Source organism: Mytilus edulis, chromosome 9 (genome assembly GCF_963676685.1).
Source record: "Mytilus edulis chromosome 9, xbMytEdul2.2, whole genome shotgun sequence".
In the NCBI taxonomy this organism is placed as follows: Eukaryota; Metazoa; Mollusca; class Bivalvia; order Mytilida; family Mytilidae; genus Mytilus; species Mytilus edulis.
The window spans coordinates 82,036,693-82,059,720 of NC_092352.1; the positions used below are offsets into that span (position 1 = coordinate 82,036,693).

The 23,028-nt window shown below is 33.2% G+C and overlaps 1 protein-coding gene across 1 annotated transcript in view; it reads right to left on the reverse strand.

The window, feature by feature from the left end:
- Positions 1–4,139: 4,139 nt before the first annotated feature.
- LOC139489179 (uncharacterized) overlaps positions 4,140–23,028 on the reverse strand; it is a 47,078-nt gene continuing 28,189 nt past the window's right edge. The window contains exons 2-5 of the mRNA XM_071275354.1: positions 8,903–8,971; positions 6,886–7,057; positions 6,024–6,224; positions 4,140–5,165 (exon numbers count right to left, since the gene is read on the reverse strand). Of these exons, the coding sequence (XP_071131455.1) occupies positions 4,192–5,165; positions 6,024–6,224; positions 6,886–7,039 (1,329 nt within the window). The 5' untranslated portion in view covers positions 7,040–7,057; positions 8,903–8,971 and the 3' untranslated portion in view covers positions 4,140–4,191. The remainder of the gene's footprint in view (positions 5,166–6,023; positions 6,225–6,885; positions 7,058–8,902; positions 8,972–23,028) is intronic.

The following is a 23,028-nucleotide window of genomic DNA, read 5'->3' on the forward strand; positions in this document are numbered from 1 at the left end:
TTGTTGATGAAATACAGTAGTTCCGGTAAATAGGCGGGGCTTATAGGTTAGTTGAGGTCACTGACGTATAAAGCTAACGTTTAATTTATACGTATAGCTTTATCTGTATAGTAAAAGAGCTGATTGCAGTATAAATGGTCCTACACACAGTCTTTCACCTCATTTCCTCATCACTGATTTTTCGTCAAGATGACCCTTGATTCTATCCATTTACTGACAAAATATTATTTCTCCACGAGTTGCATCTCAAATATTGACTCTAACGCAAACTTTAATCAGTCACTCATATGTGAAATGTAGGTCAAGATAGAAGAAAATTATCAGGACCCCTTGGTTATTCAATACGCATCTCTGAACAAAATCTCATGAACTATAACTTTAACACAGATATAAACAATGTGTGCTGTTAACTTACATTCAAAAAGTTCAGAATGAGTTTAATGCATAAAAATCTGTATTTATTGCAGAACCAATAAGAAAAAATGAGTACTACAAAATTTGTATTTTTTCATGAAAAGCGCCAAATACTATTTCAGTGCAGCTATTCTGTCATAACCATGTAGCATTAATATTGGAAGAAAAATTAGCTAATATCGTGATTTCTATTACTAGTATAAACCATAAACGGATCAAAAGTATTCAGTAGAACCCAAATTATACACATTCTACAATCATGTCATTTTACATTGTTTTCAATGGAAGGGTTGCGATACTTTTTCCTAGGTGTATAGATGTGGAGTCGGGGTGTAGTGGTTAGTCTATCTGACTACTAACACAAAGGTTCCTGGTTCGATCCCCGTTTTGGCTCTTCTTTGACACCATTTGCGAGTGTGGTCTTGAGAAACGATGATAGTCTGTCGGAAGAAGTGCCATATATCTTGCACGTAAAAAGTGAAATCACAAAAATACTGAACTTAGAGGAAAATCAATTCGGAAAGTCCATAATCACATGGTAAAATCAAATAACAAAACGCATCAAAAACGAATGGACAAAAACTGTCATATTCCTGACTTGGTACAGGCATTTTCAAATTAAAAAATGGTGGATTAAACATGGTTTTATAGCGCTGAACCTCTCACTTGCACGTAAAAGACACCCTTGCAGATTTAGAAAAAAAGAGAAGGCAATCGCGAATTCTGCTAAAAGGCAGAACTCGCACCCGCAAAGTGGAAAGGAATAAATACGAGTTTCAATAAATTGTTTCCCAATCCACTATAAATAACTATGTTTAGACTAGATACTAGATGGATTTTAACTTTATGGTGGACAGATGGAACACTAAACCCCCTTAGTCCAGCGGCTACAAGCATATTTCAGACGAATCGTGCACATCTTGCTACAAGCATGAAATTTATCATAGACCTTTCTCAACTATTACTCTTTAAATTCAGATAGGGAGGCATTCTAGAAAAATGTCTCACTTTCGATAAAATCCAAAATGGCGGACATCATACTTAAATCGGCCAAATATCGAAGGCTAGTATGTGAAAAGGCATAATAATGATGCTACTGTAGTAATAGTTGGTACAAACCTTCGTTATGTACTACTTTTGGATAAATTGTATAGATAAGATGTGTTCGAAACCCCTACTTCCGGTAAAATTCATTATGGCGGACATTGTATAAAAATAAGCTTATTTTTTAGGGAGGATAGTTGAAATGTGTTTAAACGTATTGCTGCTATCATTATATTGTACAGAAACCTTTCGTTGGTGCATCTCATGGATACAATTTAAAGCAAATAGTCTTTAAAACTCCTACTTCCGGTAATGTCCAATGGCGGACATAGAAATATAAACTTTTTATTTAAATATGTAAGTTTTTTCAAAATGTACAAAAAAAATGTGCTGGTCATTAAACTCTTGGCTTTAAGTTTCCTCAAAATCACTTATTCTCTACCATGTTTGAAATATTTAAATACAAAGTAAACACTTCCGGTTAAAAAAACAATATGGCGTAAATTTCAAAGATGTGTCCTCAATTCATCTAAATATCCTCGATGTAGAGTTTTGGATAGATTGATTTAAACAAAATAAAGTCGCTAAAGTACTAAAACCTTTTTAAAATTACTACTATTCGGCCACTAACACATGTTTTAGACACAATCAGCGCCACAAGCACACACAAGCAGTGCACGGAAGACCCGATTTTCCAAATTTACAATGACCGCGGCATCCTTTCCTACATCCTTTATGTACAAGCTCCTTACAAGATGATGAGACATCAGAAATTATTTTTTTTTAAAAGGGTTCCCATGGATCCTCCTTGTTCCTTCGCCATCCATTAGGGCTTAGACTGGGTAGAATGAGAACCAATTCCAAGCTCGTCCCCCCAAAAAATCCGCCTTTAGTATATTAGCACGTTTCATCACAAACAAGATGATTTTCAGCTTCCCAATTGTGAACTTTCCATTTCTATGTAGCAACTTACCAGCAGCACCTGCATACAGAGTATATTTACCCCAACTGATATGATATTCCCGCGCTTGTATTTCCTATCATGATTTCCTACGTCGTAACTACTATCCTCTTCCCTTTTCATGAGCAACACGACGGGTGCCAAATACGGAGCAGGATCTGCTTACCCTTCCGGAGCACCTGAGATCACCCCCAGTTTTTTGTGGGGTTCGTGTTGCTGTGTTTTCTATGTTGTCTCTTGTGTACTTTTATTTGTCTGTTTATCTTTTTCATTTTTAGCCATGGCATTGACAGTTTATTTTTAATTTATATTAGTTTGACTGTTCCTCTGATATCTTTCGCCACTCTTTAACATGCAGATTAGACCAAGTTGAGGGAATAGCCTCGATTAGCATTTCCTTTTCTGCAAATAATTATTTTCTTGCTTCATTACCCCATCTTATAAGTTTGTGCGATCTTAAAGTAAAAGTACGATGATTTAGGCTGATCAATCATATTGTTTAATGTTAAAGTCACATCAATGTCACCCACGCAGCCTTTTTTCCTATTCAAGCAAAAAGAGAACAGTATAACAAGCGATAAAGCCATAGATCACAGGAAGTGTGTGTGATCACTCATTGTTTATTGCATTTGAAAGGTCATGGATAGACATTTATCTAAAGCGTTTTGCCCTCCTAAACACAAGCCATAGTTCGTATACCCCTATGTCACGGAATAGCAAAACAGTAAGTCCATGTTTCACTGTATCAGACACATGTACCATGATTATAGTGTCAGCCTCTTAATGTGAACATGGTGCTAAACTTGAAACATCACATCTATAGGCATTTGTTGCTGATGCATCTGATGCAAATGAGTCATGCTTCGAATACTATAATCGATACTGATGTTGCTGTCATTGCTGTTTCGCTATTCCGTGACTTAGGGGCAGACGAAATTTGGCTTGCGTTTGGGAGTTGGCAAAGCTTTTGATATGTATCTATCCATAACCGTTCAAATGCACTGTGAAGTCCTATAATCTATAAAATATATCAAAAGTAGCACATAACAAAGGTGTGTACCGAATATAATGAATCATAGTAGCCTTCGATATTGGGCTGATTTAAGTATATAATGTCCACCATATTGAATTTTACCGGAAGTGGTGCATTTTTTCAAATGCCTCCCTATCTGAAATCAAAGATTTATACTGGATAAAGCTTTGTGCCAAGTTCCATGCTTGTAGCAGGATGTGCACAATTTTTCACGAGGCCGCCGTACTACCACTATATTTCACAATAAAGTATAAAATTAAGAATGGAAATGGGGAATGCGTCAAAGAGACAACAACCCGACCATAGAAAAAACAACAGCAGAAGGTCACTAAGAGGTCTTCAATGTAGCGAGACATTCCCGCACCCGGAGGCGTTTCTTCAGCTGGTCCCTAAACAAATATTTACTAGTGCACAGGTAAATAAAAAAAATAAAAGATATCGTCTTTTATGATCCTAGTAAAAAATGTGATTATAAGTATTGAACGTTTCTGTTAGTAACATTATAGGGTTGTAAAAGCCTTGACCGCGCACACATTCTAAGATACCAAATATACTTCGAACAACACTTCGACACCCCTAAACCAAAAAGATCATTCTATTTTTAAATAAAAGAAAATGGTCACTAAAATTGGTCAGGCGTTTAACAAATCAGTCGATTGGTCAGTTGTTTAATAAATCAACAAAATGTTAGCTGTCCAATTTGTCGTAATCCGTAAAAAAAAATCAAAACACATGACTTTTATTTGGTTATTTTTAATGGGGTCCTTATTAATAGACATACACAGAGTAAAACTGGTAATACACTTATAATAGTATTCATCGTGTATCCCATTTCAGTACAATGCAAACCTCTGCAAAACAATTCCGAATCACTGACATTGGCATCATAAAATACTCCAAAGAGATATTGGAGTAAAAGGGCAGTAACTGCATGAGCTCCTTTAATCATACCGTAATTTCTGTTATAGTTGTCAATGTGAAACATTTCACTCACCACAGAGCTAACTAAAGCATACGAAGAACCTAACGCTGTTCCAGTTAAAAATGCAGATAAAACTATCAAAGCCTTGTTTTTAACAAGAAAAATATTAATGAAAGAACATAGTGTCTGTAGGACACACCCAACTAAAAGAAAGGGGAGTCTTGTCAACGAGTCACGCAATTTATCAGACAATAATCCAACGACGATACCACCGATTGATGAAAATACAGGAATATAAATAAAAATGTACGAATCAAAACTACTTAAACCCGAAACTTGACTCAACACAGTTAAGTTGGTTTTTAACACCGAACCTGTGGCAAATGCTAGCGTTGACAACCAGGCTAACAACTGATAGTTTGGGTCTTTGATTATTTGCATGAATGTCTTTTTTAGTATAACGTCTTTCGAATGTTCATTCAAACTACTTACATTTGGTTCGGGATTATCATCTGCATGTAATATATTTGTATAATCTGTTTGAGAATGAACTTCTCGAAGAAACAAAAAACAGAATATATACACAAATACACTAAAGAAAAATAGAAATATCATCAGCTGTTGAAATCTGTGACTCTTTGGTGGAATGATGTAATAAACAACAGAAAACAGCAGCATTCCAATACAGATACTTTCGCTAAGAACTGCCATAATTATTCCTCTGTTTGATGAAGAAAAATTCTTGGCAACTATCTTCTGGGATATGATAATCTGAATAGAATCACTTAATCCTAAAAAAAAAAGAAGGATGTTGGAATACTCAGGTGTCGGATTAGGCAGGTTACAAGTACAGTATATATACACATATGTATTTTTATTTTACATGTTTTATTGTTTTGTATATTTTATTCTGGTCTTGTGTTATGCTGTTGACCAGCTGTCCCGCTGTCCTATGTTTGAGAAGGATTGAGTACCAGCAAGCAAGTTCGACACTGTAACATCATGCACCTGTATTGGCCTCTCCCAAGTCAAGCCAATATTGCTGTTGTTATCATTTGTCGCTGTATATCATACTTGACTCTCGTTTCAAGTTTTGTATGAAAATTAGGCCGTCATACAGTTTTTGTTATGCCCGATTTATGGGCATAATATTTTCTGGTCTGTGCGTCCGTTAATCCGTCCGTCCGTTTGTCCACCCGTCTGTCCCGCTTCAGGTTAAAGTTTTTGGTCGAGGTAGTTTTTGATGAAGTTGAAGTCCAATCAACTTGAAACTACACATGTTCCCTATGATATGATATTTCTAATTTTAATGCCAAGTTAGAGATTTTCTCGCATTTTCACGGTCCATCGAACATAGAAAATGGAAGTGCGGATTGGGCATCCGTGTACTGGGGACACATTCTTGTTTTATTTGAATTGTTACCAAATTTGTTAAGTCAGAACCTGTTATATTTCTATATGCAGGTTACGTTTTGCTCATCATTAATGATCGTACATGCGATCTATATTTCATGGAGTTCATTATTTATTTAATTCCTTCTATTCTCTTTTTTTTTTTTGAAGTATTGATTTATAAGATATGAAATCAATTGGTCATGATATGGTTAAAACAATATCGTTCTTAATTTACAAGCAGTACATACACTTACCGTTACACAGAAATCCGAACATAATAAAGTAACTGTTTGTCATATGCTGATCTAATGTCGCCACCCATAATACAGTCGGCCCAATCAATGTAAACACAAAACCAACCACCAATAAGCACATGGGATTTAATGAATCTGTAAACGTACATAACACGAATCCAATTCCGTTTCCTATAGTCTGGATGGACGCGAACATTTCAACTAATAAAACAAAAAACGGAATCGTAATTAATAAAAATATCAACCAACTGATTTAGGATAAATTGTATATAAGGCATCTCAAAACTAAATTGTTGACCGGACTTCAACTGCATGCATCAAAAACTACCTTGAACCTAAAACGGGACAGACGGACAAACGAACGTTGTAACAGTGTTAAGTGTTTGTGTGATACAGTTTTGTGTCTTTCTGTGTTACAGTGTCAAATTTCTCTCTGTGATACAGTGTCAAGTTTCTCTCTGTGATACAGTGTCAAATTTCTCTCTGTTATACAGTGTCAAGTTTCTCTCAGTGTTATATGATGACAAGTGTCTTACCGTGTTACGGTGTCAAGTTTCTTTTGTGTTAGTGTCAAATATCACTCTGTGGTATAGTTTCAAATTTCTCTCAGTGTTATAGTGTTAAATTTCTCTCATTGATACATTATCAAAAATCTTTCTGTGTAACGATGTCAACTTTTCTGTGTTAAAGTCTCAAGATTCTTCCTAATATTGAAGGATATACCTGTATGTACAAATAGCCATTTTGAAATCACAAAATAAATCAGTCTTTGTAAAATTAAAGCATGACCGACTATAATATATAAAAGGGCATACATGCTTTTCTTAATACCTTTCTATGGTTATACATATAACATCCTTACCTTGTTTCTTATTGACGTTAAATATGACTTGCAGCTCATTGGCATATATATAGAATATTTCTGATGGTCCCAACAGTGCATTGGCAATAACACCAGCAACAAACGACAACCATAATCTCAATTTCTGACTTTTGATCGGTGATGAAATATGCATGTCTTTTGAGTAAGTATGCTAGAAATAATAAGTGTAAAAATAAGAAGATATGGTATGATTTCCAATGCGACAACGCTCGAAAAAAGTGACACCGAAAGTAACAACTACCGGTATTACAGATCTCCGTAACACCCATTACGCAAAGTCAGCTATAAATAACCCCGAAATGACTACTGTAAATTATTTCGAACATGAGTACAAAATATTTAATTAAATGAACGAAAATAAAATGATATAGCTACAAACGACAACCACTAAATTACAGGCTCCTGACTTGGGACAGATATTCAAAGAGGGTTACGAAGTTAAACTAGTTTTTTGGTGCCAAACCCTTCCTTTAACCTAGAACAGAAGCGTAACCGCACAACATAAGAATAAACTCTGGCAAAAAATAGATGAGAAACAGAAAAAAACACCAATCAATAACAGACTCAAGATATGAGACAGGCACATATAGTCCAGCAGATAGGAGCAATATATAAAGGAATTGTGCACTTCGTGGTAAAAGCACCAAATTTTGCTCAAACATACTTCTATCTATACTCATTAATTTTAGACATGGAGTTGGAAATATAGTTAACTTCCGGTAAAATCCAAAATGGGGGATGTATGTTTAAATTTCAACTTTTCTTAATTCTCTTTAATTTATTTTTAGTTTAAACTACAATAACTAATGTTTTAATTGATCTAAATCACGTTAGATAGTTTTCAGTGTTGTTACAGCTGCAATTTTGTGACGTTTGGTCAACTTCCGGTCGAAATTTCATGTTAAAATTCAAGAAAATTGTCGAATATTAATTTGCAAAAAGTGAGAAAAGGATGTAAAAGAATCATGTATTTATTTCTTTGGAGACCATTAAAATTCAATTAATATGGTGAACAATATTGTTTCGTTATTATATTTGAATGAAAATAGACATACACTTTATAAATCAAGAGTCTACATAACAATTCAAAGATGAGTTCTTAAAGGTTTAAACTTATTGAAATATTAGATGATCAAAGACCAGGTAGTTCTTCTTCAAATGTTGAAGAGGTTGACTGGACTTTATTTAGTTCATTTATATGTTTTTGAGTTGAGTGTGACATCTATTTTCACTAAACTAGTACACGATTTTTTATTGGGGCCAGCTGAGGACCACCTCCGGGTGCGGGAATTTCTCGCTGCATTGAACACATATTGGTGGCATTCGGCTATTGTCTGCTCTTTGGTCAGTTTGTTGTCTCTTTGACATATTCCCCATTTCCATTCTCAATCATACATGTATAAGTGTCAAAATATGACAGACGAATAGCTGCAATGCCCTACACCCGCAAAGTGTATCAATATTTGTGCCGGATATGTTACTTTGGCGGGAAATCTCGTTAAATACAAAGTACTTCCATGTTTACCGTCTACGACCAATTTGTATACACAATATGATGGCAGTGGTCTTCCTTGTACTATGCACAAAAACTATGCCATCTAAACATAGAACTAAAGAGAGCTAAAAATAAGACATCAAAAGGATACAAATGATATGTAAAACAAAACAGGCAATCGAAGCTGGAAACTCACCCGAACCAGCTTACCATGAAAATAGCAATGACAAAATGTGAATGTTACTATTGTAATCTATAATGTGGCGGGGTTAAACTAGTTGGAAGGCATACACACCTCCTCTATTAACCTTAAGTGGTGTAACAGTAAAACATAAGAACAAACTATAACAAAAACAGTTGTAAAGGGCTTAACTTATCAGTTCGATACAATGCAGATAAGTATGCATAATAAAAAACTTTGAAATATGACGTTTAAATATATACTAAAGGTTTCATATATGTACTCAAAGAGTATTTAGTAAAGCAATTCACAACACTTACCTTACCAACAGTTTTCCACAAATTAAAGACCGTGTTTCAATTTAAAACCTCTTTGACGTGTGAATAGATCTAAAAGAAAAGAAAAATGGTTTATTAAAATTGTTAATCAATCAACTAGAATAGATACAGTACAATTTGATATTACATTCTTCCATATATGTCTTTTATGTTGTTATCTATAATTAATGAATATGAAATTTAATATTTCATAATAGTATGTAACAGGAGGTTGGAATACAATCATAGGTACAAATTGCTTTCGTGTAACACTAAAAGACATTTGCGCTTTTAAATTAAATAATTGAAATTGCTTCTTTTTGTAAATTTGTTGGGTGTACAAGAGTTTCAAGAAGTAATTTTGTAAGACGCACAGAAAATGTGCGCACGGTCACCGCTTTTACGACCCTATACACGTATTAAAAGAAGCATTCAATACTTATAATTACATTTTTTGCTAGAATCATGCAAACACGAGTCTTATTATGGTTTTTTTACCTGTGTGTGCACTTTATTGTAGAAGCTGGTAACATCCTAGATGTTACATTGTATATTTAAAGAATTGAATGCTTCTTTTTGTTAATTCATTACGGGAGGGATTGTGCCTGATATTCATATGATGAAGACATAATCTTTCAATCAGTTTAATTGAGGTCTGGAGCTGGAATGTCAGTTAACTGCTAGTAGTCTGTTGTTATGTATGTATTATTGTCATTTTGTTTATTTTCTTTTGTTACATCTTCTGACATCGGACTCGAACTTCTCTTGAACTGAATTTTATTATGCGTATTGTTATGCGTTTACTTTTCTACTTTGGCTAGAGGTATTAGGGGGGGGGTTGAGATCTCATAAACATGTTTAACCCCACCGCAATTTTGTGCGTGTCCAAAGTCAGGAGCCTCTGGCCTTTGTTATTCTTGTATGATTTTTAAATGTAGTTTCTTGTGTATAATTCGGAGTTTAATATGACGTCCATTATCACTGAACTAGTATACATATTTTTTTAAGGGGCCAGCTGAATGTCGCTTCCGGGTGCGGGAGTTTCTCGCTACCATGAAGACCTGTTGGTGGCCTTCGGCTGTTGTCTGCTCTATGGTCGGGTTGTTTCCATTTCCTTTCTCAATTTTATTGGGATGTAAAAGCGTTAACCGAAGTACATTTGTATGAAGCGCTGAAGCTCTTCAGTCTAAAAATGTGCGCACGGTAAACGCTTTTACAACCCTATAAAATTACTCAAAGAAGCATTTAATACTTATAATTACATATTTTCGCTATGATCATGAAAACTCAATTACTACTAAGTTTTTCTTTAATTTACAAATGCACTTCATTGTGAAAATGTGCGTCATTTTGAAATGATAGTTGATTTTAGATTGACGCGAGAATGCTGTTAGCCGAATAAAAGAACGTATTTTAATGAAACATACATGTAATGTAATTTCAATGAAAGTATCAAAGTTCACCTAGGGGTGATGCAGGGTACTGAAGGGTGATAAAAAAATCCATATCTACGAATCTTATGGCCTTAGTCCAAATCTGGCGATATTTACAGAAATTCGACCTCACATTGTTTTATTGAAATTTGAGAATTTTACGTATCATAAACAAGATGTAGGGTACTACTTTAAATATAACCCTACAGGTTGTCAAAAATAAAACGTTTTTAATCCAGAAACAGAGAAACTCGAATTTACAGAATTTGGCACTCAACTTGCATAGCTAGATCAGATGTCCCATTCATTGACAATGTGGTAGCCAAGTGATGCATTTACTTAAATGAGTGCAAACGAACGACATTATAAGATAACATCGTTAGTGGATTACAATGTAATTATATTTAATTACAGGCATTATCAATAATCTACAGAATTCGATATTGCACAAGGAAACACCCAGGTAGCACAAACATATTTTATTGATATTTTAAAAATATATTGCAAAATGTCACAAAAATATCATTCAAACACATTTTTTTGACGTGATATGTCTGGCTTTACTCATGTGAACAGCATATTTTCTGGAAATATTTGTTCTGAATGTGTAAAGAGCATTATTTTTAAATATCTTGATTTTATATTGAAATAACATAATTTTGATATTATGCAGTGTCAATTGAAAATATCCAGATAACATATTTCAAATATCTGGACAAAATATCCTTCTCATGTCTAGGAAATGTTTTATGGATGTCTACCAAACGTTTTTTACAGTCTGTCAACCATATACCAATTTTATTGAAAAGATAATGCAATGAATTGAATGATTATTATTGAACTCTTATTACCTTAGAATTGGAAGAACAATTTTTTTCACCGGTCACTCGTTTCTTATGACTTTAAGTTAGTCTTCAGCAAGCAAACTATAACAAAAGTGATTTTGATTTTTTCATTAACCTTCTGTTACAGTAATCGTTTATAATTTTATTTACATGTAGATATTAAAAATGAGTTCAAAACATCGCCACTCATAATTGCATTTGGTATGTTGCCTGAAACATATAATGTTTAATAAACATTTTCAAAACGTAAGTGGAGCCAGATTTAAAAATAGGAACGGAGAAAAGTTTTGTGTACAGAAAATAGATTTTTACAGAGGATTACCTTGAGGTCACTTTGATGTATTAATTGCTATCGCCTAAATTTCCATCATGCATAATAAATTAAGCAAATTAGTTTTTGGTTTTCAACCGATCTATAAAAATTATAGATCCGCGGTCATTACAAAGGAAAAAGGTGCTTTTTTATAACGTCGATTTCCGTTCTCCTGTCGTACGATGTTTCAACAAAATATGGAATCATTTCAGTTGTTGATTTAGTACTGAACATTTGACTGAATCATCTCTTATAAATACGGTTTTATATGTTAAATGCGTGTTTAAGAAAGAGGTCAGTTGCTCTTGTTCATTCATAAAATTATCGTAAAATCAAAATCACCACACAGGTTATAAATACGTTTCCCTGTATTAATCTAAAAATAGACAAACTTAGCTGACATCCCTTACTATAGTGTGTGATAATATTTTGTGACAGAATTAAATGATTGCTATAGAACTGTTCATTTCAACGAACTTTATGACGATACCACTTTAATCAATATGAATGGAATTTTTTGCGGTGTTTTGAGAAATAATTTTACTTTAAAATCACGTCACGTCATTTGTGAACTTTTCAATGTTTTACCAGGACGAATGTTTTGTATAAAGTCAATAATTGTGTGAACTTTTGAAGCCTAAATTTTTATAGCCTTAAATACGCTAATGAAAGAGCTGTTTGTTCTTGTTCGTATAATGACAATTTAATGTCATGTTTGTCTGTGATGACCCCCACCCTTTTGGGGAATTGCATCAGAATTATAGTTGTCTCGTATCGCATGAGGATGACACATATCAACTGAACAATTATGTTTGGGACTTAGTTTTCAGAAATGATGCCAAAGTAACATAATGAAAATGTTTTTAGTAAGCTGAAATATATATTTATTTTTTACGTGACATGTTTATGTCTTGTAAGATATTTTATTTCTGTCCCGTTTTTCAACATTTGCGTCTGGAAAGTTGAAATGTTTTCACTTAATGGTTAATTTGAATCAATTATGAAGATTGTTAAAATTAAATCAATAAAGGAAGTTATTGCCCAGTTACAAACACTACCATGGGATAATCCATAATGAATTATTTTAGTTATAATTATGTTTCAGCACATGTATAATTGACCCCAACTTTAGCCTGGTAAACTTGTCTCCATGTGAAATATAAAACATATTAAAAATGAGTTCCTGCTAAAGTTTTTTACTGATTTAAATTAAAACCTTCTTGCTTCTCAATAGACATCACTCCAGTCCTGTCAGATTTAATTCTTATATTAATGTATATGGATGAAAAATAAAAGTCCCCAAAACATTAACATGGCAGAAATTGCTTTTACAGCCTTTAAGGCTTTGATTTTATTTTACAGAAGAGTGTCCACCATGCACTTGCACTGCACTATAATAATAGTAGAATAGAATGATATGATATAAATAGATGAAAATTATATATAAATGCAACCGTAATATTAACATAATACTAGAACACACCCGTGATATCGCGGGTCCGTGACTGAATTAAAGTATATAACTATGCGTAAGCCTTATTTTAGTATTGGTATTGTCATCTGATATAGTCGTGCCGATTATAAGATACACAGTTTTCTCTGCTTTCAAATCTTTCTGTTTGAACCCGTCGACCTTGGAACTTATCAATAATTGGTAATATTCAGGTCCTGGAATTGAGTTTTTTTTAATCAACAGCATTGTCCAATAAAAGAGGGACGAAAAATACCAAAGGGACAGTCAAACTCATAAATCTAAAACAAACTGACAACGCCATGGCTAAAAATGAAAAAGACAAACAGAAAAACAATAGTACACATGACACAACATAGAAAACTAAAGAATAAACAACACGAACCCCACCAAAAACTAGGGGTGATCTCAGGTGCTCCGGAAGGGTAAGCAGATCCTGCTCCACATGTGGCACCCGTCGTGTTGCTTATGTGATTCTTTGATTCGCTGTTTTACATCATGCCCGCTAACAAATTAAAAACTGTACCTATACGCCATTTTTTAAGTCCAGATTTTTAGTAAAGTCTTACTGATTAAAATACTACAATAGGTAGCAATTTGACTGAATTTAGTAGTGTCAACCCTGTGATTATGACCCGTGTATATAGCAAAATCAAATACACCGTTTGGTGGTTCGCCTGTCAGATGCGGAACGTACAGATAAGGTAATAGGTAACAGGTGAATATACTATTGGTATCGGTATCGGATTCGACCGGAACTTGTTAATTATTGGCATTATTAATTATGTGCCAAACAAAAGGGTCTGGAGTGGTGTAATTTTTAATCTACACCATTGTCCTATATTAGCTATATATAAAGTTGATTTCTTTGATTTGTCGTTTTTACCCGATGACGGGTGATAAATTGGACCTCGTTATTTTAGTATTATAGATATAACAACAATTCTCTGGGACTATTTTTATATCTAGGCAAAAAAAGAAACGTTTTTAATTTGAAAATATCACATAAAATATATTAATTTCAAATATTTTTATGATTAAAACTAGTAACCTGAATGATTTATCTATCAACAATTAATTTACTCATTTAAGTATCGGAAATGACGTGACGAATCTAAATTCAACTTGAAATTTAGTGACGTCATTTTCTGATTTCAAACACATAACCATTTTTTCAAAAATTTACCTGTAAAATGATGGAATCAAGTTTTCCTTTTAGTCATTAATTGTGTCGAACACGATTGTTAACAAAAGTTCGCATTAAAAAATTGAAAAAAGTTACACGTAAGTCAATGCCAAGTCTACGCCAAAATGAGAGAGAACGAGCTATTGGGATGTTGGCAGCAGGAATGACTCAAGTGCAGATTGCAAATAATTTTAATGTCTCTAGAATGACTATTGCAAGGCTTAAGACTCGTCTTAGAGATACTGGCACAACAAATGATCGCCCCCGTTGTGGCAGGCCACGTGAAACGACGTTACGTCAAGACAGGCACATCCGCATCATTCATCCCCGAAATCGATTTGTAAGCACGTCACTTACTGCACGACAAACCCACGGAAGAAATAACAACAGAATATCTGCTCAAACAGTTCGTAATATAACCGATTGCGTCAAGTTGGTCTAAGAGCTCGTCGTCCATTTAAAGGACCTATCCTTACGCAGCGTCACAGGATAGCGCGACTTCAATGGACTCGGGTACGGATTCGAAGGAATAGGCAAACATGGAGACAAGTTCTTTTTACCGATGAATCTAAATTCAACTTGAAATTTAGCGAAGGCAGAGCTAGGGTCTACCGGAGGCTCAATGAACGATTTTCTGATGCATGTGCTCGTGCAGGAAACAGATCGGTTTGGTGGTGGTGGAATCATGGTATGGGGCGGAATAACCTACCAGGAACGCACCAAGCTCAAAATCATCGTTGGTAACCTAAATGCAACAAGGTATAGGGACAAAATTCTGACTCCAGTTGTCACGTGGCACACATTTCGATGACCTTTTTGGAGAACAATCATATTCGTGTCTTGCTTGGCCAGCAATGTCTCCAGATTTATCGCCAATTGAACATCTTTTGGACGACGTATCAGAAATAGCCAAAATCCATCGGAAACGCTCGCCCAGATCCGAACAGCTCTTTTCATGGAATGGAACAACACCCCTCAAGACTTTATTCGACGTCTTATTGATTCCATGCGACGGAGGTGTCAGGCGGTCATAAATGCAAGAGGGGGTCATACAAAGTATTGACATGTTAACCTGAATTATGTACTTGCCCTGTTCAAATTGTCCAAAAATGTGCAATATTGTTTTCAATAGAGAAAACTTGTTATTGTTCTCTTTTATGTTAGCTAACTATTCCATTAACTTTTTGATATCAATTTTTTGTCATAAAAAAAATAAATGATCTTACAAGGATGTAACGTTTCTTTGTTTGCCTAGTATATTAGTATAATAGTCCAAGGAATACTGATTTGATTTGTATCACTACAATTTAATAGTTATTACGGTGAGGTTGAATTTCCTATCATTTATTCATCATCTAAGCACGAACTTGTATCAGAAAATATCTCTGTAAATTAACCTCAGTTTCAGATAAAGAGATGTGATCTGTTTCTGTGACATGTGCTTTTGATCATCCACAAGAACCTGCGGTCATCCGATGTTCAGTACTTCAGTACTTTGATTTATTCTCGACTCCTAGGAGTCGAGATTAGAATTGAACGATGGACAGTTAGGGCGTGAATTTTTCTTGCTACCTGATTGGAAGATATTACGAGACGTGAATACTCAAAATTTATTGATTGGTTAGGACAATCCAAACCAAGTAAATGTCCTTCAATAGATTTTACACAGGTAACCTTTATCTATAAATAGTCGAATCTTCTGGAGTAAACAACAAGTAATAGCTTTTCTAAAAAGCTTGCCGTATTTTAGCTGATTACATTGAGGGTTTAGAAGTATTATAGGTTATTTTTTGTTGTTGGAATATTGCACTCCAAGCAATATGAATGCATAGCGCTTTTTTCTACTAATTTGTGATTTTAGTTGTATTATTGGTGGACCAGAGTTATAATGGAAGGAGACTTAATAATAATTGAGAATGGAAATTGGCAATGATATTATAATACTGTGTCTATAATCAACTTGATAAAAAAAGCATTATAAAATACATGTACTTTTGAGGATTACAACTTGACAAAATGGACTTCTACAGAAGGTCTTTCAAATTTGAGAATGTTACATCTTATATCTTCATGTATAGAAGTGATTGATATCTTATCTTACTTTTGTCTTAGAAAATGCAATTATTTTTGACTGTACAAGTTAAGTGTTGTTATTACTAATTTTCAGATGTAATAATACTTGAAAAAGATGTTTTTATGGCAATGGGATTTGGAATGAAATGTTAATTGCAAATAGTTTTCTTCAACATGTTGTCACCTGCCTTCATATATGTTTTAATATATCACTTTGTGATTTGTAATCTTGACAATTATTTTTTGAAGTTCCAGTGGCGGATTCAGGGGGGGAGGGTCCGGGTTGGAAGTTCCCCTTTTTTCGGCCGATCAATGAATTTGAAATGGGGCATATAGTTGGAAGCCCTCCCCCTTTTGTCCTGGGTAGGAACCTCCCTTTTTAAAATGGCTGAATCTGCCCTGAGACCTGAAAATGAGAGCTTCATATTAGTATTAGCCTTTTATAGTGCTTTATATTTGGTTGCACGTGTTATCAAGATTTTGTGACATTGAATATTTATATTTTCATTTCTAATGGCAAACATTTCATGTAATACATATTGTCAGGATTATTAGTTAGTTTTACTTGTTAATATTTATTGTCATAATCGGAAAGTGAGTGGCAGATCCAGAAATTTTCATAAGTGGAGACAGGCTCTCGCGTGTGTGGTAAAATTTGTTCATTGATGCACGTGGCTATTCTAGTAAATGAATTAATCTACAAAGCGAGAGCACTTTCCATTTTCATCAGCTAAGAGTCGAATAGCCCTTTTTGAAAGGCTAACGCTTGTGTTGTTGCATAAATGAATATTTGATAACTAAAGGATGGTATGATTTGGACACAGCATCATGCGCAACAAACCACATTCATGAATCACTTTATCTAATAATGACAAAATAAGATTACCTTACTTACTCAAATATCATTTATTTTCGGACGACAACATCCTTTACTAGAAATAATTGACTTCATTTTTAACCGGATTTTTGTGACAAAAATGTCGGTTATTGATTTGGGGATGTACGGCCGGCGGCTGGGCGGGCGGGCGGTCGGGCTTGCGGCAATCAAATGTTGTCCGTGCATTTACTCATGAACCGTTTAACCAAAGCTTTTAAAATTTTTATATGTTGTTACTGACAACTAAATGAAGGTCAAGTTCAATAATGGCGATTTTGACTTTTACCGTTCAGGAGTTATGGTTCTTGAAAGATTGAAAAATGGAGTTTCCAGTCGTGTCCGTGCATTTACGCATGAACTGTTCTACAAAAGCTTCCCAAATTTTAATATGTTGTTACCGATGACAAAATGGAGGTCAAGTTTAATAATGACGATTTTGACTTTTACGGTTCAGGAGTTATGGTTCTTGAAAGATTGAAAAATGGAGTTTTCAGTCGTGTCCATGCATTTACGCATGAACTGTTCTAACAAAGCTTCCCAAATTTTAATATATTGTTACTGATGACAAAATGGAGGTCAAGTTCAATAATGACGATTTTGACTTTACCGTTCAGGAGTTATGGTTCTTGAAAGATTGAAAAATGGTGTTTCCAGTCGTGTCCGTGCATTTTCTTATAAACCATTCAACCAAAGCTTTTGAAATTTTTATATGTTGTTACTGATGACAAAATAGAGGTCAAGTTCAATAATGACGATTTTGACTTTTACCGTTCAGGAGTTATGGTTCTTGAAAGATCGTAAAATGGCGTTTCCATTCACGTTGTTGCATTTACTAATGAACCATTCAATCTAAGCTTTTCAAATTTTAATATGTTGATACTGACTACAAAATGGAGGTCAAATTTGATATTGACGATTTTCACTTTCAGCATTCATCAGTTATGGTTCTTGTGATATTGCCAGGACACAAATAAATGTTAATAAATCCGGTTTGCTGTCGTTGTGACAGCCTCTTGTTTAATTTTGAACAGCATCTTTTTTCATTATATATTGATATTTCCAATCATATTGTCTTGTAAAATGATGCCCTTTATGGGTTCTTGATTAGATTAACAAAATTCTTATCTTATCTTATTATTGATGTGGCGTAATTGATAGGGCGAAAATGATAAAAAAAAAAAAGCCAACTTATATATATTAAAAATCTAATATTAACAGTGTTATGCAACACATGGTGACATAAACTTATACACACAGTTGTTACATGTAGCAATTGACGTTATATAATTATGATAATATTTGACCAACAAAACAAATCTCCTAAATAACAGCATGAAAAATAATATACCATAAAACGGGTGCGTAAGAATCTCGTCGCGTGTGTGTTTTTTATTTTTTGTGTCTGTCATATGTTTAGAACATCGTAAATGGAATTTTGTTGGTTTTCGATTTGTTTTGAAGCATTTTTTCCCTTAATTTATTGAAAACAGATCTGCGAACGTTTCTGTTTGAATTTTCACATTTTCTTCAGACGAGTCCAAAATCGAGTTTGACACTTTGCAAAGAAATTTTCGTCATTATTGACGGCAAATAGACAACACGATATAGTTTGTTTGTTTTTTGTTGTTAGAACACTGTCTCATTGGGGTATACCCATCGTCTCCTTGCAGTTTACTTAAGAATTGAATGCTTCTTTTTGTAAATTCATTGGGGTGTAAAAGCGTTGACCGAAGTACATTTTGTATGAAGCGCGGAAGCGATTCATTCTAAAAATGTACGAACGATCAACGCTTTTACAACCCTATAAAGTTACAAAAAGAAGCATTCAATACTTATAATTACATTTTTTAGCTATGATCATGAAAACACGAATTTTATATATTTTATTATTTAATTCACCTGTGCACTTTATTGTTGGAGCACGTGTTATCATGAGTGAAAAGTTGTATTGAGCAATGCAACTGCTTACAGAATAACACGTGATGTGCAGTTAGCCAATCAGAATAAAATATTATAATGAAACATACATCTAATGTAATTATATACATGTATAAGAAAATACAAATAAATCTTTCAATAACAGGTGTTTCTTGTTAGAGTCTGGACCGTGATCATATCAGTAAATTGCATTTAAATCTCGATTATAAAGTTTTAACTAGCATTTGTTTATAAGAGGCAAAAATGTACATTGTTTTTTTGGTTTTTTTTTTCATTTTGTCTTGAAACTTTTAAACGTGATTAAACGTCATGAATACTTTCAATTATTGCATAATATACAAATGTAGTTAGAACCGCACTTAAAACGAATCAAAGGCGCAGATCTAGAATCTTAACTCTATATAAACAAAATTTATATTGATTCCATACCCTTTATTCCAAACTAGCAACATTGACGGAACACGTAGTTAATTTATATGGGTATACTCAGGAGTATTATAGTTAAAAACCCAAGACTTTCTTCTTCAATTGACAACTTCTGTAACTATAAATAATGTATGACGTCGGCCTTACGAGATCAGTTAGAAAAAATAAAACAACACACATCTTCCAATGCAATGAAAATATGAAGCAGGCTTGTATACGTCTAAGATTGTTTACATATTAAAGTCTTGGGTTTTGGAACTACTCTTTCTTGTTTTATTGACAACTTCTGTTACTATAAATAATTTATGACGTCAGCCTTACGAGATCAAATAGAAAAATAAAACAACAAATATCTTGCAATGCAATGAAAATAGAAAGCAGACATGTAAAAGTCTAAGACTGCATGTTTACATATACGGACCCGTGTTGTAATAAGTGATTCTATAAATCTTTCAAGATTGTTGAAATGCCTTTTTCTGTCATTCCCAAATTTTAGACTACGTGTACTTTAACTAATTTAGATTGGGGTTTGTCAAACCCAATTATTTACGTTACCGGATATAATTGGGATGTATAATTATGTTTACCGTGATTCCTAAAAATCAGTTATGTTTTTTTTATCGTCAAGTAGAAATGAAATCTATTTTTTTGTTGCAGTTTGTGTGGACTATAATTGTTTATATTTTCGTTGGTTTTTGTTTCCACCATGTTGGAGTCTTGTCTTCGACTTATGGGTTCTAATGCACCTTTGCATCTTTTGTTCGTTAAAAAAATAATTAAAGTAGATTGCATAAAAAATATATTACTAACACATGCATTACATTTTGAATTAAATGAAGCATTCAAAAGAATGATTTAATCATTCTTTTTAAGGTACAGGGATGGATGTCTGTGAACCGAATTTTAGAATTTAATAAAAGTCAAACTATTTTTTAACCGATATTTTTTTTTTTTTTGTTTCTTTAGAAATTAAGAAGTTATTATGAATTATAATGAAATAAAATTATATTACACAATGCTTGACTAAATTCACTTTGCATGTATTGATATTTGAATGCACACGGAAACTAATTCAAACCGAATACTAACCAAACACATGACACATCATTTATAACGAGATATTTTCATATACTCTAAGGAATAGTATTATAAATAGAATTATGGACTTTTTCATTAGGTTATTTAATACAGGATAATTAACCCAGAGATATTATATTCACCGAGGTAAACGGACGAGGGTGATAGGTCTCTTGGGTAGATTAGGGAGCTACCATTTGATTTTTAGGGGGGGGGGTTGGATGAAATTGGAAAAAAATAGGCAGGACAGGAGTTCTGAGTAAAAAAAAAAGCAGGATGACACACTTTGCAAAAGAAAAAGGCAGGATAACAATTTATGAAAAAAAGTCAGGACAAACTAATAAAAAAAAGGCAGGACCGAACAGAGCGAAAAATAAATAGGCAGTACCGAGATTGCTAAAAAAATTGCAGGACAAAATTTTTCATCCTAGCAAAAATTGATTTATTATATGACTTTTTATCATTCTCAAATGTTCTAGTATTTGCTCAAGATACTTTTAAAACTGCCTGTTGATTAATTATACTAAATATATCTTCTGCTTTTGAAGTTTCTAACTTTCATAAGATAAATGTTTCAATAAAGGTTAATACAAATGTGGACAATAAAAAATTAAAACATAAACCGACCACAAGATTAAGAAAAAGAAAAAACAGGTTAATTTTATAAACAAATATTTACTCACCCTATCTTTGAAATAATTTAATCAAATCCTTTTTGGGAAATCAAAATCATTAATCCATTTTCTTTTATGAATGAACTACACATCCCTTTAACAAATCGCACGTGGTAAATGATCACTTTAAATGTAATTGAAATTAACATAACAAAAGACTTGATGTAGGATAAAATTGAAACTGCTTAATAAATACATGTAGCCTTTGTGAGAAATAAATAAAGATAAAAAACATACTTTATTAAAAAAATATATATGGTGAGAGGTTAAGATAATTTTATTTTTATAGATCGATAATGATTGAAGGTACATGTACAATTGTACGAGGATAGATAATTCTTATAAAGGTTGATGTTAATAATTCATAGTTGGAGTTTTTTGTCTTCTCATTTGCTTTTTCCCCGACAAATGAGACTGTAAAAATTGGGGCCACCTTAGTTGCTCCCCTGGGCAACTGAGGGTTGATGTAACAGGTGATTGTTAATAAAATATGTTTAATATTAAAAAAAAAAATTAAAAAAAAAAAACCCGAGATATTGCATGACGACGTTACCTTGGAATATCTATAAATAGATTTATAGGCACCCGGACGCAGCTCCAAATCTCATATCAACCTATCACGTTCCAATGTCAGTTATCCACCATCTTGATATTTTTATGCAGGTGGTTCATCCAGTTCACGAACAATTTATGGCTCTCTTTATTATATAATGTGTACTGAAGTAGTACAGATATGTTACAGTGAACAACTTTTTGTATTATAACTTTATATTTGAAAAAAATAACTTTTGCACAACCACTCACCCGTAGGAAAATGAAACTCTATCACTTTTCAGTGACTTTTATTATTACGAACTATTGTAAGCTTATTCATCGTTGTGTATATACAGTAGTTCTGCTTTAATAAATAAATTAATTAATTGCTGTCCATTCGTTTGATGTGTTTTGTTATTAGCTTTGCCATTTGATTAGGGACTTTCCGTCTGGAATTTTCCTTGGAATTCAGTATTTTTGTGATTTTACTTTTTAATACAAAACAGAATATTTCGTTTGAAAACGGATTGAATGATGAGCCTTTGACAGAAAACTCACAGTAAAACAAATTAAGATTATATACGTTAAACACGTCTTCGGATATCTCGAAAGGAGATTTATTGACTAGTGAAGATATATATCGAAGTAAAAATACAGTATTTGAGGTGCATCTTCTTATCTTATCTTTAATCTTTACAAATTTAATATAAATAATAAATGACAAGAACAGATATTTCTCAACCATATATAATGCGAGTTTTAAATCAAATCAAATCAAATCAAATATTTTATTGTCATACCAAACTTTACAGTTTGTGACCAACATATATTAACACAATAAACACAATAAACATACAAATTAAACATACACAATAACAACAGCATCACATTATTTTTAACAACAAACAAGTTGTTAAGAGTCCCCTGCCCTCAGTTCTAATGACTTTTTCAAGAAGGATCCTAACTTATTTGTTTGTAAAGGCGATGATGGATTTAGTAAATATTGAATTTTTTCTTCTTCATTTAAATTATTAAAGTTCTTATTTTCAGTACATATGTGATGAAAAAAATCATTTCTTAGAGTTTTATTATACTCACAATAGAGTAAAAAGTATTTCTCATCCTCTAGTATTTTACATTTATGGCAAAGTCGTTCCTCTCTTGGGATTTTAAAATATCTCCCCTTTTCAATCAAAAGGGAGTTATCACTTATTCTAAATTTAGTGATTAATCTCCTTATCTGAAAATTAGATGTATTAAGATAAGATTCTAGTTTGTAATC